The sequence below is a fragment of the Scylla paramamosain genome, chromosome 12 (assembly GCF_035594125.1).
Source record: "Scylla paramamosain isolate STU-SP2022 chromosome 12, ASM3559412v1, whole genome shotgun sequence".
Taxonomy (NCBI): domain Eukaryota; kingdom Metazoa; phylum Arthropoda; class Malacostraca; order Decapoda; family Portunidae; genus Scylla; species Scylla paramamosain.
This window is the reverse complement of record NC_087162.1, coordinates 19,699,033-19,712,727: the sequence shown is the minus strand read 5'-3', so window position 1 is coordinate 19,712,727 and position 13,695 is coordinate 19,699,033. Positions and strand designations below refer to the sequence as shown.

At 44.6% G+C, this 13,695-nt stretch overlaps 1 protein-coding gene across 6 annotated transcripts in view; it reads right to left on the bottom strand.

The window, feature by feature from the left end:
* Positions 1-1,049: 1,049 nt before the first annotated feature.
* Positions 1,050-13,695, bottom strand: part of LOC135105827 (uncharacterized) — a 61,955-nt gene continuing 49,309 nt past the window's right edge. For 5 of the 6 annotated variants that reach the window (XM_064014428.1, XM_064014430.1, XM_064014426.1 and 2 more), the window contains exon 3: positions 1,050-2,427. In XM_064014428.1, coding sequence (XP_063870498.1) covers positions 2,270-2,427 — 158 coding nt within the window. In that variant the 3' untranslated portion in view covers positions 1,050-2,269. Of the gene's footprint in view, positions 2,428-8,210; positions 9,030-13,695 lie in introns of those variants that run through there. The other variant, XM_064014431.1, reaches the window with a different exon arrangement.

Sequence of the window (13,695 nt, the reverse complement as noted above, 5' to 3'; positions counted from 1 at the left end):
ATCTGACATCCACAGGGTCTTTCTGAAGTGATTAAGTGAAAACTCAAGGCTCGTTTCAGTGACTAACTTGACACAGCAGGGTCGTTTTCAGGTGATGATGAAGGGAACACTCCACGCTCTCCTGAGTTAGTGGTCGTGCGTACCTTGGAAGCTTGCAAGCGACGACACTTTCCAAGACAGATTCATTGGCCATCATGTTCTCTTCTGACTGACTAACTGGAGCACCGCAGGGCCTTATGAAGTGAACGCTGCATGCTCTCTCTCCATTGCCTCGCCTCGCCTCGCCGCGCCTATCCCGCAGGCTTGTGAGCAATGACATCTTTTGAAATAGTTTCATTAGCTTTCTATTCACGAGGGACGACGCAGTGACAGTCCTGGAGTGTGGCGATGGCCCGTGTGATCATCGTGGATGTCACACTTAGAACCTCACTTTATTACCGACAGTCACCGAGCATCGCCTAACCCTGGCATAAACCCACAGCTGCTAACACGTGCGGTCACCGGACCTGCAGTAGTCTAGTTTGGCTGGTCTTTTTTCTCTTTTAATTCATCAGATACTGTAACTCGATATCTGCCTCACGTCTAGCAAGAAGCAAACAGATTTAATGACCATGAGGGCGACAGAGAGGCTAAAGGAGTATAGTGAGGAGAAGAAGGTGAAAGACGATGCTAATGAGGTGGCCAGGAATTAGAGAAAGCAAATGACAATGGTAATCACGACGAGAAAAAGGATTTACAAAGAGGGAGAGGAACAACAGTGATAACGAAGCCCAGACAATAAGTAAGCTTGCCCATTAGCGCCAAAGACACATCCGTCCTATACGCACAACACACGTCTTGACACACCCAGTCACCCCACTGCCATCCTCCTTACCTGCCTCGCCGCCACGACACACCTAAGGCATCACTCACTCACGCCTCATTAGCCTAACAAGTGACCAATGAGGGAGGCAGGGGAGACCAGGACGTGTTCTCATTGGCGGAATGATTTGGTGAGACACAAACTGATGTAAACAAGCTTTCAAGAGTGCTGTTGCTGCCCCTCCCCCTCTCTGTGCCCTAAACGGTGCCCAGGGAGCTTCAGGGTCAAGAGATAAGCTTGTGTGGCACTACAAGGGCTGCATGAAGCTCAATTTGGGGTGCTCTTAATTTCTATGCTTGCTACTCCCTTGATGAAAAATGATCCGGACGCATCTCGGTCCATTAACCATAATCCTGACAAGAGATATATATTACACCACCGCACTACAGCTACTGACCTCACTCGGCAAAGCTAATGATAAAGCCCACTGACAATATTCTTACCTTTGGAGGAGGACTTGTATATCACACCGCCAGTTTAGAGTTACTCTCTTCATTGGACATCCATTAGACATTCATTCTACAAAGACATGCCTATAAAGTGGTGCACTCTATTGCCTCAACACTCCTAGTCAGCAGCGCGTGTGCAGTAAAGCCCAGTGCAGCATAAGGCAAACTGCCATCGTGGATTCACATTCCTACATACACAGTTAAATCAGAAGTGAAAACTAGTAACAATTTAGAGCCGGAGCATATTAAGCACACCGCTATAATGTGTGACTGGACATACCGATGTACAGAGAGTGAATTCAGATATCTTAGTTACTTCTGACAAATACAGAGTGAAGCAAAAGTCTCCATACAAATGTGTTGTGTGTTACAAGCGAATGGGGAGTGTCGTTGGGTTCTCACAGTAACAATGTCGAACACGCTCAGTGATTTCACCAGAGGAACTGAACACAGGTATTATTAATTAATTTGAGTTATAAATAAAATGTTTCCATAGTTGTATGGGAACTTTTGACTAGCCCTGTACGCCAGCACCTTTGACGCTCTGCTTCCACTGTAATGACAAGTTTTCCTCCGCGCCTCAGTATGCCTGTGGCAGTGTATATGACGCGCCTCTGCAAATAAAACAACATGTTCTGATTTCAACAATTTTCACTGTCATTATTATTATTACGGTCTTGCAATACTATCATCACAATTAACATTATTGTACAAGACAGGGACAGTCACACCGCGAAATAAAGAGTACCGTATAATATTTTCTTAGTCCTAATCCGTCATTCTAACCATAAAAGCTTCCATTGTCGTTATCATTAATACCATCAACGTTACCATCGCAAAACACACCTCGCATCCTGAGGCATAATCGTTACAAAACTCCCAGCGCCCCTCACACGCCTGGAGGAGAGAGAGGAGGCGGGGACGGAGCGAGCCTTGCCTCCGCACCTCCTCCCTCCTGTCATCTCATCCCAGAGTCCGCCGCGATCTCTATCTGGCGGAGGCGAGTTGGAGCCCTGCCGGAGGAACACGCCACCCGTCGCCCCTCAGCCCCACCAACACGTGCGCCACGCCTCCTGCTGCGCCGACACACACCCGCCACTGCAACACACGCACCCGCTACCGACGGAGTGGCGCCGAGAGGTAGGAGGAGAAAAAGAAAATGCTATACTAAATGACTGTCCCGTCCCCATCGAGACAGCAAACCACGCACATTACATTCCTGAAAGCAAGACACACCTGCCACACTTACCTGAGGCTGATTAAAGGCTATACACCAAAACCTTTACGCAAAACTACCATTCCATTTCTCATTAACACACCAAACACATGACATTCCTTAAAACCAAACACACCTGCATCCTACCTGAGGTTCGTTAGAGGAATGCAGGTAACTTGACCTAATATGGCTAAGTACAGAGGCATTTCTACACACGTGGTCGCCCCATGAGGAGTACTGGAGGGTTACCTGTCCACCCCTCCCAGTGCACCTGCCACTGACGAGATGACCTCACCAGTGTGTGGTCCTACGCCCCTCTACCTCTCACGTGCGTCCCCTACCTTTGTGCTGGCGTATGTAAGGAAAGGGGCGTGTCACTGGCATGTCCCTTGAGCCGTGTGTGTGTGTGTGTGTGTGTGTGTGTGTGTGTGTGTGTGTGTGTGTGTGTGTGTGTGTGTGTGTGTGTGTGTGTGTTTTCTTCCTCTGTGAAAGATTGCCTCGGGGTCTAATCAAGCCTACAAAAGATAAAGCAAGTGTGTGTGTGTGTGTGTGTGTGTGTGTGTGTGTGTGTGTGTGTGTGTGTGTGTGTGTGTGTGTGTCTGTGTGTAATAATAATAATAATAATAATAATAATAATAGTAGTAGTAATAATAATAATAATAATAATAATCGGTTTATTAATCTTGCAGCCTTACAGCTAAAAATTCACATGTTACAGATTAACTTATATACTAACACGCATACGACATCTTAAGTATACATTGACACTAAGGAACAATATTTGATACTGTGGCTGCCAGGTGTGTGTGTGTGTGTGTGTGTGTGTGTGTGTGTGTGTGTGTGTGTGTGTGTGTGTGTGTGTGTGTGTGTGTGTGTGTGTGTGTGTGTGTGTGTGTGTGTGTGTGTGTGTGTGTGTGTGTGTGTGTGTGTGTGTGTGTGTGTGTGTGTGTGTGTGTGTGTGTGTGTGTGTGTGTGTGTGTGTGTGTGTGTGTGTGTGTGTGTGTGTGTGTGTGTGTGTGTGTGTGTGTGTGTGTGTGTGTGTGTGTGTGTGTGTGTGTGTGTGTGTGTGTGTGTGTGTGTGTGTGTGTGTGTGTGTGTGTGTGTGTGTGTGTGTGTGTGTGTGTGTGTGTGTGTGTGTGTGTGTGTGTGTGTGTGTGTGTGTGTGTGTGTGTGTGTGTGTGTGTGTGTGTGTGTGTGTGTGTGTGTGTGTGTGTGTGTGTGTGTGTGTGTGTGTGTGTGTGTGTGTGTGTGTGTGTGTGTGTGTGTGTGTGTGTGTGTGTGTGTGTGTGTGTGTGTGTGTGTGTGTGTGTGTGTGTGTGTGTGTGTGTGTGTGTGTGTGTGTGTGTGTGTGTGTGTGTGTGTGTGTGTGTGTGTGTGTGTGTGTGTGTGTGTGTGTGTGTGTGTGTGTGTGTGTGTGTGTGTGTGTGTGTGTGTGTGTGTGTGTGTGTGTGTGTGTGTGTGTGTGTGTGTGTGTGTGTGTGTGTGTGTGTGTGTGTGTGTGTGTGTGTGTGTGTGTGTGTGTGTGTGTGTGTGTGTGTGTGTGTGTGTGTGTGTGTGTGTGTGTGTGTGTAGTACAAAAGATATTCACTCGGCCCCCTCCCTGCAAATCCCTCCCCCCCCACCACCAACACACACACACACACACACACACACACACAAGCAAGCAAGACGGACGCTCCCAAGACCCTGAAGCTACCTGTTCACAGAGAGACTGGTTCAGCGCCACGATCAGATGTGTGACAAAACAACTGGCTTTATACAGCTGGAAGAACGTGTTTATAAGAGATGAAGATATGCCTTGTGGTCCAGAGTTACTTTGTTGCGGTCTTATTAATGGAGAAGCAACACGAGATTACGAGAGAAAAAAATATGGCCCAGAACGACACTCAGAAATGATGAGCTGGGAGAGAAGCAAGAGCAAAGGATAAGAAGAGAGAGAGAGAGAGAATGGGTGAGAGAAGCGGGGGAGAATAAATAAGATAAGGAGGAGCAGGGAGGAAAAAAGAGCAAACTGAACGGAAGGTAAGGAGGAAGGAAGGAACAGGATACAGACTGAGACGAGGAATAGGATGATAAATAAGAAAATCGGGAAAAGAAGAAAATTAATAGGTAGAAGAGAAGCAAAATTGTCTATATAGAAATACAAAAAAAAAAAAAAAAGCAAAGCAAATAAATAAAGCAGTGAAATAAAGGAATGGGATGACAAACACGGTAAAGGAGGAAAAGATAAAAACTAACCGGTGGAAAATGACAAAAAAAAAACATTACACAAGCAAAAAAAAAAAAATACAAAAAAAACTAAATAACATAAAGCAGGAAGAAAAGAAACAAATAAAGTCAATAAAAGCCAAATAAAAGAAACAAGTTGTGCCTTTATCTAACAATACATACGAACCCACATAAGCAGAGACGTAACAAGGGTTTTCTTAACACTTCGATTTAACACTACAAAGAGATATAGTCCCCCAGGTGTGCAGGAATCTCTCTGCCTTATCACACCTCACCTGGATAAAAGAGACACTTTAATTAACTTGTAAATACAGGTAGGTGACACAGGACTGAGGCAGGGTGCATTTACCTGCCCAATAAGATTTCTATAACGATGCTTCCTCGATCTAACAAGCACAACTGCCACGGGGGATCACAGGTACAGGTAATTTGGCCCGGACAGGTGAAGGTCATGTACAAAGTCAGGTGCTCTTAGGACTACTGTTAACCTCCATATTTTTTTTTATTCCCTGGTTTTTATCTATGTTCCCTTATTCTCCTTCTATCCTTGCTTACGTTTCCTTACATTCTTCATCTGCTCTTACGCATTTTCCTATTATTTTCCTCTTTTTCTTCTATATTCTTTTGTATTTTCCTCTCCCTTAGCTTTCCTTCTTGTTCTCCTGCCCTGACCTTTCATTTATTACCCTTCACATATTTTTTTTTATTCCCTCCTCGTCTTTATCTATCTTCCCCTATTCTCTTTCCCTATTTTCCTGTCCTTCCCTACGTTTCCTTACTTTCTTCACCTTCTACTTATTTTTCTTATTTTCCTCCTTTTTCTTAAATATTTTTTTTTCTTGTATCCTCCTTTGATCCAGCTTTTCTTCTTATTCTTTTGCCCTTCCTCTTCATTTATTATCATCCTTTCCTTATCTCTCTCCTACACCTTAATCTGTGGAAGATAGCCATAAGTAAAGTCCACGTCAGATAAACATTTCACTTAATTCCACGTCGATAAGCCTTAACACTCAACAAGGGCGAGAATCTAGGCTAAAATTATGCTACAGGGGAACTAATGAACATCAGTGACGAACACAAAATTAAAGGCGTGATTTTATTTCTTCTTTAATTCTCGGTCACGTGGAGGCTGAGAGTACCAAGAGACATCCGCGTGAGGGAGACAACACGTGTGGCGCGGCGGTCAATGAGATCACGGGAGTCAAGGAAGAGGTCAAGGCGCTTCTTTAACACCCCACTGCAGGTCTGGGCGGGTCGTGAGGGGCGTCACCTGCACCTATGGTAATGAGGCGGCGGCGGTGAGGGTGTGGGATGCAGGTTAAGTAAGGGAGAGCAAAAGGAAGAGCCGGAATAGGTAAGAGTTTGTGTTACGTCAGGTTAATATAATTTCACCGGCGGGGAGAGAGAGAGAGAGAGAGAGAGAGAGAGAGAGAGAGAGAGAGAGAGAGAGAGAGAGAGAGAGAGAGAGAGAGAGAGAGAGAGAGAGAGAGAGAGAGATAGATTGTGTTGCCTAAGGTTAATATCTTTTCACCGGCGGGAGGAAAGAGGGAAAAGAGAGGAGGATGAAATGGGGAGTTCTATTAGGTGTTTTCCTGCAATTCACACCAGTGGAGATAATTACCAGTAGTGTTCTTTCTCTCACGTCACCAGAGGCATGTCCGGGAGCTGGTCTGATTGCCTCATTTCCTGCTGGATACCGGAGAAACACGGTATTTTTTTTTCTATGTATCTACTTACAATAATCACTGGTATCTTACACTTCACCATAAAGTAGACGAGGTCATCACATACATCATCTATAGACTACTTAAATTACTACAACAAAACATTCCCACTAAATATGATACCATACTGTTATGCTAATACTGAGCAACCTAACCACTATTTTAAACTATCCAAATTAAAAGAAAACAACACACAAAAGAATCAAGCATTTTCAAGTACGCAAAACACAAACTTCCCCAAACAAAAGCAAACAAGGAAAATGACAAAGTGAGAGCACCAGGATTTCACCATAAGGCTGCATGGTAAAGATGATAAAAGCAACATATTCAGCATTTCACAACCAGCCACATCAACACGCTGTTCCCCCCGGGCAGTATTTTGGTGCTAACGTGCTTGCATCATAGGTGAGGGAAACGAATAAAAGTAGGAAATAAGGAAGAAAACAAGGAAAACAGACATATTCCAGGCATGACCCTAACACACACACACACACACACACACACACACACACACACACACAAGGTTAAATGTAATTTCTTAAAGAATTATTATGCTAATGTTTCATTGTCTTCGCGGCTTGAGTAGAGAAAATGCAAGACAGCACTCTGACTACAGTCAGTCAGTCAGTCAGTCAGTCAGTCAGTCAGTGCCTGCGCCCCCCCCTCTCTCTCTCTCTCTCTCTCTCTCTCTCTCTCTCTCTCTCTCTCTCTCTCTCTCTCTCTCTCTCTCTCTCTCTCTCTCTCTCTCTCTCTCTCTCTCTCTCTCTCTCTCTCTCTCTAATTCTACATGTTAGAATCTAGAGCATCATACTGAACGCTCTTCTCGAGTGACTGTATCATACGCACTATCAGATGCTCAAGAAATACAACACAGTGGCTCCAGAATTACACAATGCATTTACTACACCGTTCTACATTAGTTGCAGTTTAATAAAATATCAGACTATACTGTTATAATTTCTACCTTGTTTTCCATTTACTGTAATTGTGTAATGGATAGTTTTCTTTTCAGCAATTACTTCAATATAAATTTACGAGTGTATTTCTTCATGAACGATTGATTTGGGCTGTAATTAACATGTCATTCTAAGCGATTATTAAACTATTACATATTTGAAGTATCCAGTTTTGCACGATTACTTTCTTGTAAACTGTAAGCTACATCTTAATTATTCCAGTGATCATGTTAACGTATTTTTGTAGCTGTATTATGAATGATTAGCCGTTGTCAAATGGGATAAAGAAATAAGACTCTCTCTCTCTCTCTCTCTCTCTCTCTCTCTCTCTCTCTCTCTCTCTCTCTCTCTCTCTCTCTCTCTCTCTCTCTCTCTCTCTCTCTCTCTCTCTCTCTCTCTCTCTCTCTCTCTCTCTCTCTCTCTCTCTCTCTCTCTCTCTCTCTCTCTCTCTCTCTCTCTCTCTCTCTCTCTCTCTCTCTCTCTCTCTCTCTCTCTCTCTCTCTCTCTCTCTCTCTCTCTCTCTCTCTCTCTCTCTCTCTCTCTCTCTCTCTCTGCACGTCTCAGGCCAGCGTGGTAGACCCATTAGTCTGTTGGTTCTCAAAACGGTCACGGCAGCTTCAGTAACTGTCTGACCTCCTGCTCCCCAACACCATCACCACCGCCACCCCTCCGTCAGCACCCCACCCGACACCCCGCCACCAACACCCTCTCCACACCCAAACAACACCATCTCCACACGCGCGCTACGCTACATTCACTCTCTTTCAATGACCCACAGCCACTGGTCTTGCAACACACACACACACACACACACACACACACACACACACACACACACACACACACACACACACACGCGCGCGCGCGCACAGGAAAAGAAGGCCTGTTCACAAACAAGGAAAAATATTTAGATAGTATTAAGTAACACTAGTCAATAAAAGCACAAGAAATAAAGTATTAAGTAACATTAGTCAATAAAAACAAGAAATAACGTTTTGCAATTCATAACAATACCGTTTTTTTTTTTTTTGCAGCAAACACGTGAAAAGCGAGAGAATAGGAAAACAGGATGCAAGAGACACACAGGATGCCAGGGTGGGAAGGGAAGGGATGGGAAGGGTGTGAATGGCATCATGGGGCTGCATGAAGGGTACGCGGCGGGACAGGTGGGAAGGTGATCTGGAGTGCCACAGACTTGCTGGAGAAAACAGATCATTAACGTGGATGAGTCAAGACGTGGAGAGGGGATCAAACGTGCCCGATGAGGGAAATTACACTATATACGAATAAAGGAAAGTTATAACAAATTTCATTGTAAAACATACATTACGGAGAACATTGTATTTCTTACGTTGCAAATAATATATAAGCAGCTAAGGAAATACAGTTTAAGACTATTTTCCTTCTCTCTCCTCCTCGTGTACTTCATCTGTATATTAAAACAGTTGTCTTTACTTCCTTCCTCCTTTTCTTTCTACCTTCTTTAATCTTTCATGTATAAAGCGTAAATTTGTTTGTTTTTACAATCTTCCTCTTGATATTGTTAATACTTACGTCTTTCCTGTCTTGTAGTGGACACGTGGCTTGACTTACCTGAAAAGAAAGTAAAACTAATTAAACAAATGACTCATAATCAGCTAGAGAGTTTTAAATATTTAATTCATTATTTTTACTACAGTCCCAGAGTCATGTACCCCAGAAAATACAAGACCGACTTCTTCTTTTTATGTGACCATGCAAGTATTTCTTTCTTAATCTTATCTAAGAATGACCACAACAGTAAATTTGGCAGTCTTTTCTTACAGAGACCACACACACACACACACACACACACACACACACACACACACACACACACACACACACACACACACAGACACACACACTTACACACACACACACACACACACGACCTTAACAGTCCATTTTAACACATACTCAAATACACACACACAGACCTGGCCGCACCTCAACACTCCCTCACCCCCGCGTCACCCTTTCCCAGATAATGTAAGCCTCAGCCCTCAACACCAACACCCACAAGTGACACACGAGTCATTTACACGAACATCCAGTAAAGAGTGTTGACTTTACCAAGACCTCTCCCTCCCTTGGGACTATTTGCCTCCTTCCCTCCCTCCATCCCTCCCTTTCTCATTCCCCTCCTTCGCACGCTTGCCCATGAAACTTTGCCAGGATAAAGATAGAAGACTGAAGGAAAAGGGTCGGGTCTGTAGGAAAACATATATAAAAAAGAAAAAAAAAGTTAGAACTAATGTCATGAAGCAAATAGTATATAAAGGAAGGAAATTTTTTGTTAAAGAACTTCCTATCAATAAAAGAAAAAAACAGAAATAGGTGAGGATGAAATATACAATGGGAATAAAAGTTAGCTAAAAACGTTGTATAGAAATTAAGTTATAAACGATAAAGTTAGAGAAAGGAAGATATGTAACTGAAATTACTTAAAGAAATGCAGGAAATTCTAAATAACTTAACAGTAGACATGAAAAAAGAGAGAGAGAGAGAGAGAGAGAGAGAGAGAGAGAGAGAGAGAGAGAGAGAGAGAGAGAGAGAGAGAGAGAGAGAGAGAGAGAGAGAGAGAGAGAGAGAATCACAAGAATGCAAAAAAACAAACAAATAAAATTCAGTAAAAACAAGAAACAGCTGTCTAGACAATCCATGACACACACACACACACACACACACACACACACACACACAAAGGACAGACAAACACTGAGCACAGGTCATGAGAGAGAGAGAGAGAGAGAGAGAGAGAGAGAGAGAGAGAGAGAGAGAGAGAGAGAGAGAGAGAGAGAGAGAGAGAGAGAGAGAGAGAGAGAGAGAGATAATTTACACACAACATCTAAACAAGACGAAGGAACACATCGGTACTAAATTTTCCTTCCTGCTGAATGATGTGTGTGATCACCAAACCAACTACAAACACACACACACACGAACGCTCACCCCACCAGAAGCTCGTCAAGAAACTCTCAAGAAGGTTTACAGTAAATGTGTCTTGTGTGTTTAAGATTCAGGAAGGAAGGAAAGGAAGGGGGAAGGGAGGAAGGAAGGGTTGCGGTGATGGCAAAAGGGTGGGGGAGAAAAATAAGTGGTGTGTTTGGACGGGTGCAAAGGAAGAGGGGGATGACAAAATGATGAAAAGTGAGGTTCTTCTATAAACAAAATCTCATGAAATCTCAAACTATTTTTAGCATTTTCTTGTTCTTGTGTTATCTGATCATTTGTTATCTTTATAATTTTCGTTCACTTTTTTTCTAGAACCTCAAATACCCTTCACTCTTTCACTCTCTTTTCCTCCACCTACTCCACCCTGTTTCACATCGCATCCTCCCTTCCTCCCCACCATCCCTCACTCCACTTTTTTCCTTCCATCATTGCTCTTCCACATTTCCAACCTTGATATTCTCTCTCTCTCTCTCTCTCTCTCTCTCTCTCTCTCTCTCTCTCTCTCTCTCTCTCTCTCTCTCTCTCTCTCTCTCTCTCTCTCTCTCTCTCTCTCTCTCTCTCTCTCTCTCTCTCTCTCTCTCTCTCTCTCTCTCTCTCTCTCTCTCTCTCTCTCTCTCTCTCTCTCTCTCTCTCTCTCTCTCTCTCTCTCTCTCTCTCTCTCTCTCTCTCTCTCTCTCTCTCTCTCTCTCTCTCTCTCTCTCTCTCTCTCTCTCTCTCTCTCTCTCTCTCTCTCTCTCTCTCTCTCTCTCTCTCAGCATCTACTCCTCCATAATCCACTCACCACCAGTCCTTACTCCCCCATCTCTCATCGCACAGCTTATCACCACCACCTTATCATCTCCCGCATCCTCATCAACACCAGCAACACCAGAGCCTCATCGCCAGCGCCATCTGTTTGTGGCAACACCTTATTAGCAACACTACATAATATACATTCTGAATGACAGTGCAGAGTGGAATGCATTATTGTGTTCCGTTTACTTGAGTTTTCTTTTTTTTTTTTTCATGAGGATATTCTGAACAGTTGACCTTTCAGATGAATATACTGTTTGTTTCTAGGTAGAGGTGTGTGTGTGTGTGTGTGTGTGTGTGTGTGTGTGTGTGTGTGTGTGTGTGTGTGTGTGTGTGTGTGTGTGTGTGTGTGTGTGTGTGTGTTTTACGCTTCCCTCCCTTAGCTTTCCTTCAAAATACCCTTCCCCTCTCACTCCTTTCCCTGTTGCTCCCTCCACCTCCTCCCTTCCACATACACAGTCACCTCCTTTCCTTCTTTTATCCCTCCCTCTGTCACTTCCTTTCCTTCTTTCCTCCATCCTTACTGTGTCTCTTCAATATATCTCCCTCAACTCTACCCTTCCCTCCCAGCATCCGCCAAGCTTCCTACCACAATGTTTACCCATTGGGAGGGTCATCCATCTCCCCTCCGCCCATCCATCACCCTGCCATGGACTCCCACCCCTACCGATCACTGCCACGCCCCTCCCCCTCACGTCTCACTGAATATTAAAATTAAATGAAAAAAAAAATGCCCAGTGTAAGACGAAGCTCAGAATTCAATCAGTTTTACGGACATAAGTACACTCACACACACACACACACACACACACACACACACACACACACACACACACACACAATCGCTTTATTAATTTAGTACAGTTGTGGTATATCAAACAAATTCTCTCTCTCTCTCTCTCTCTCTCTCTCTCTCTCTCTCTCTCTCTCTCTCTCTCTCTCTCTCTCTCTCTCTCTCTCTCTCTCTCTCTCTCTCTCTCTCTCTCTCTCTCTCTCTCTCTCTCTCTCTCTCTCTCTCTCTCTCTCTCTCTCTCTCTCTCTCTCTCTCTCTCTCTCTCTCTCTCTCTCTCTCTCTCTCTCTCTCTCTCTCTGGTTTCCACCTATCAAGCCAAATCGTATTCCCTCATCAGCTACCTGCCTCACATTCACCTGCATTGCACCTTGCCGTCTAATCCCCCTCATCCCTCATCCGGTGTCTCTTAATCCCCTTTAGCTTATGGGAAACTGGATCCAACTGTAGCTTTAACCACTTAATCCTCTTCTATCCCCTTTCGTGGGCAAACCGCTGGTGGGTTCTCTCTCTCTCTCTCTCTCTCTCTCTCTCTCTCTCTCTCTCTCTCTCTCTCTCTCTCTCTCTCTCTCTCTCTCTCTCTCTCTCTCTCTCTCTCTCTCTCTCTCTCTCTCTCTCTCTCTCTCTCTCTCTCTCTCTCTCTCTCTCTCTCTCTCTCTCTCTCTCTCTCTCTCTCTCTCTCTCTCTCTCTCTCTCTCTCTCTCTCTCTCTCTCTCTCTCTCTCTCTCTCTCTCTCTCTCTCTCTCTCTCTCTCTCTCTCTCTCTCTCTCTCTCTCTCTCTCTCTCTCTCTCTCTCTCTCTCTCTCTCTCTCTCTCTCTCTCTCTCTCTCTCTCTCTCTCTCTCTCTCTCTCTCTCTCTCTCTCTCTCTCTCTCTCTCTCCCTCCCTCCCTCCCTCCCTCCCTCCCTCCCTCCCTCCCTCCCTCCCTCCCTCCCTCCCTCCCTCCCTCCCTCCCTCCCTCCCTCCCTCCCTCCCTCCCTCTCTCTCTCTTCTGTTGATACTGACTCAGGTAAAGAATCAAGTTTCATGCAAATTCTGAGGATAAATATACTGTAGATGCTGAGAGAGAGAGAGAGAGAGAGAGAGAGAGAGAGAGAGAGAGAGAGAGAGAGAGAGAGAGAGAGAGAGAGAGAGAGAGAGAGAGAGAGAGAGAGAGAGAGAGAGAGAGAGAGAGAGATGAATAAATAACACGCTATATTTAGATTGCAATGCTTGAGTTATAGGTTAAGCTTTGCGTCACGGGTCACGTGCCACGAGGAAGCTGTAAAGTAATTATGAACAGCTGTCGCATTGACGTAAGGAGGAAGCCTAGCAGAGGAGAGAGGAGAGGAGAAGAGAGGAGAGGAGAGGAGAGGAGAGGAGTCCAAATGTAATGGTAAGAGTGTGTTGAAAGAGACAGGCATAGGTGATTAAAAGTGTAGAAGAGCTGAGAGAGAGAGAGAGAGAGAGAGAGAGAGAGAGAGAGAGAGAGAGAGAGAGAGAGAGAGAGAGAGAGAGAGAGAGAGAGGGTGATGTGGGGGTGAGTGGTGAAACAAGATAAGATAAAGAAGGGTGGATTCATAAAGGAGGAGGAGGAGAAGGAGGAGGAGGAGGAGGAAAAGGAGGAGGAGGAGGAGGAGGAGTAGGATGAGAGCACTTACAGAACACGGAAGGATAGTGTTGAGTTGGACTATATATAGTATTCATATCTACATAGACACGC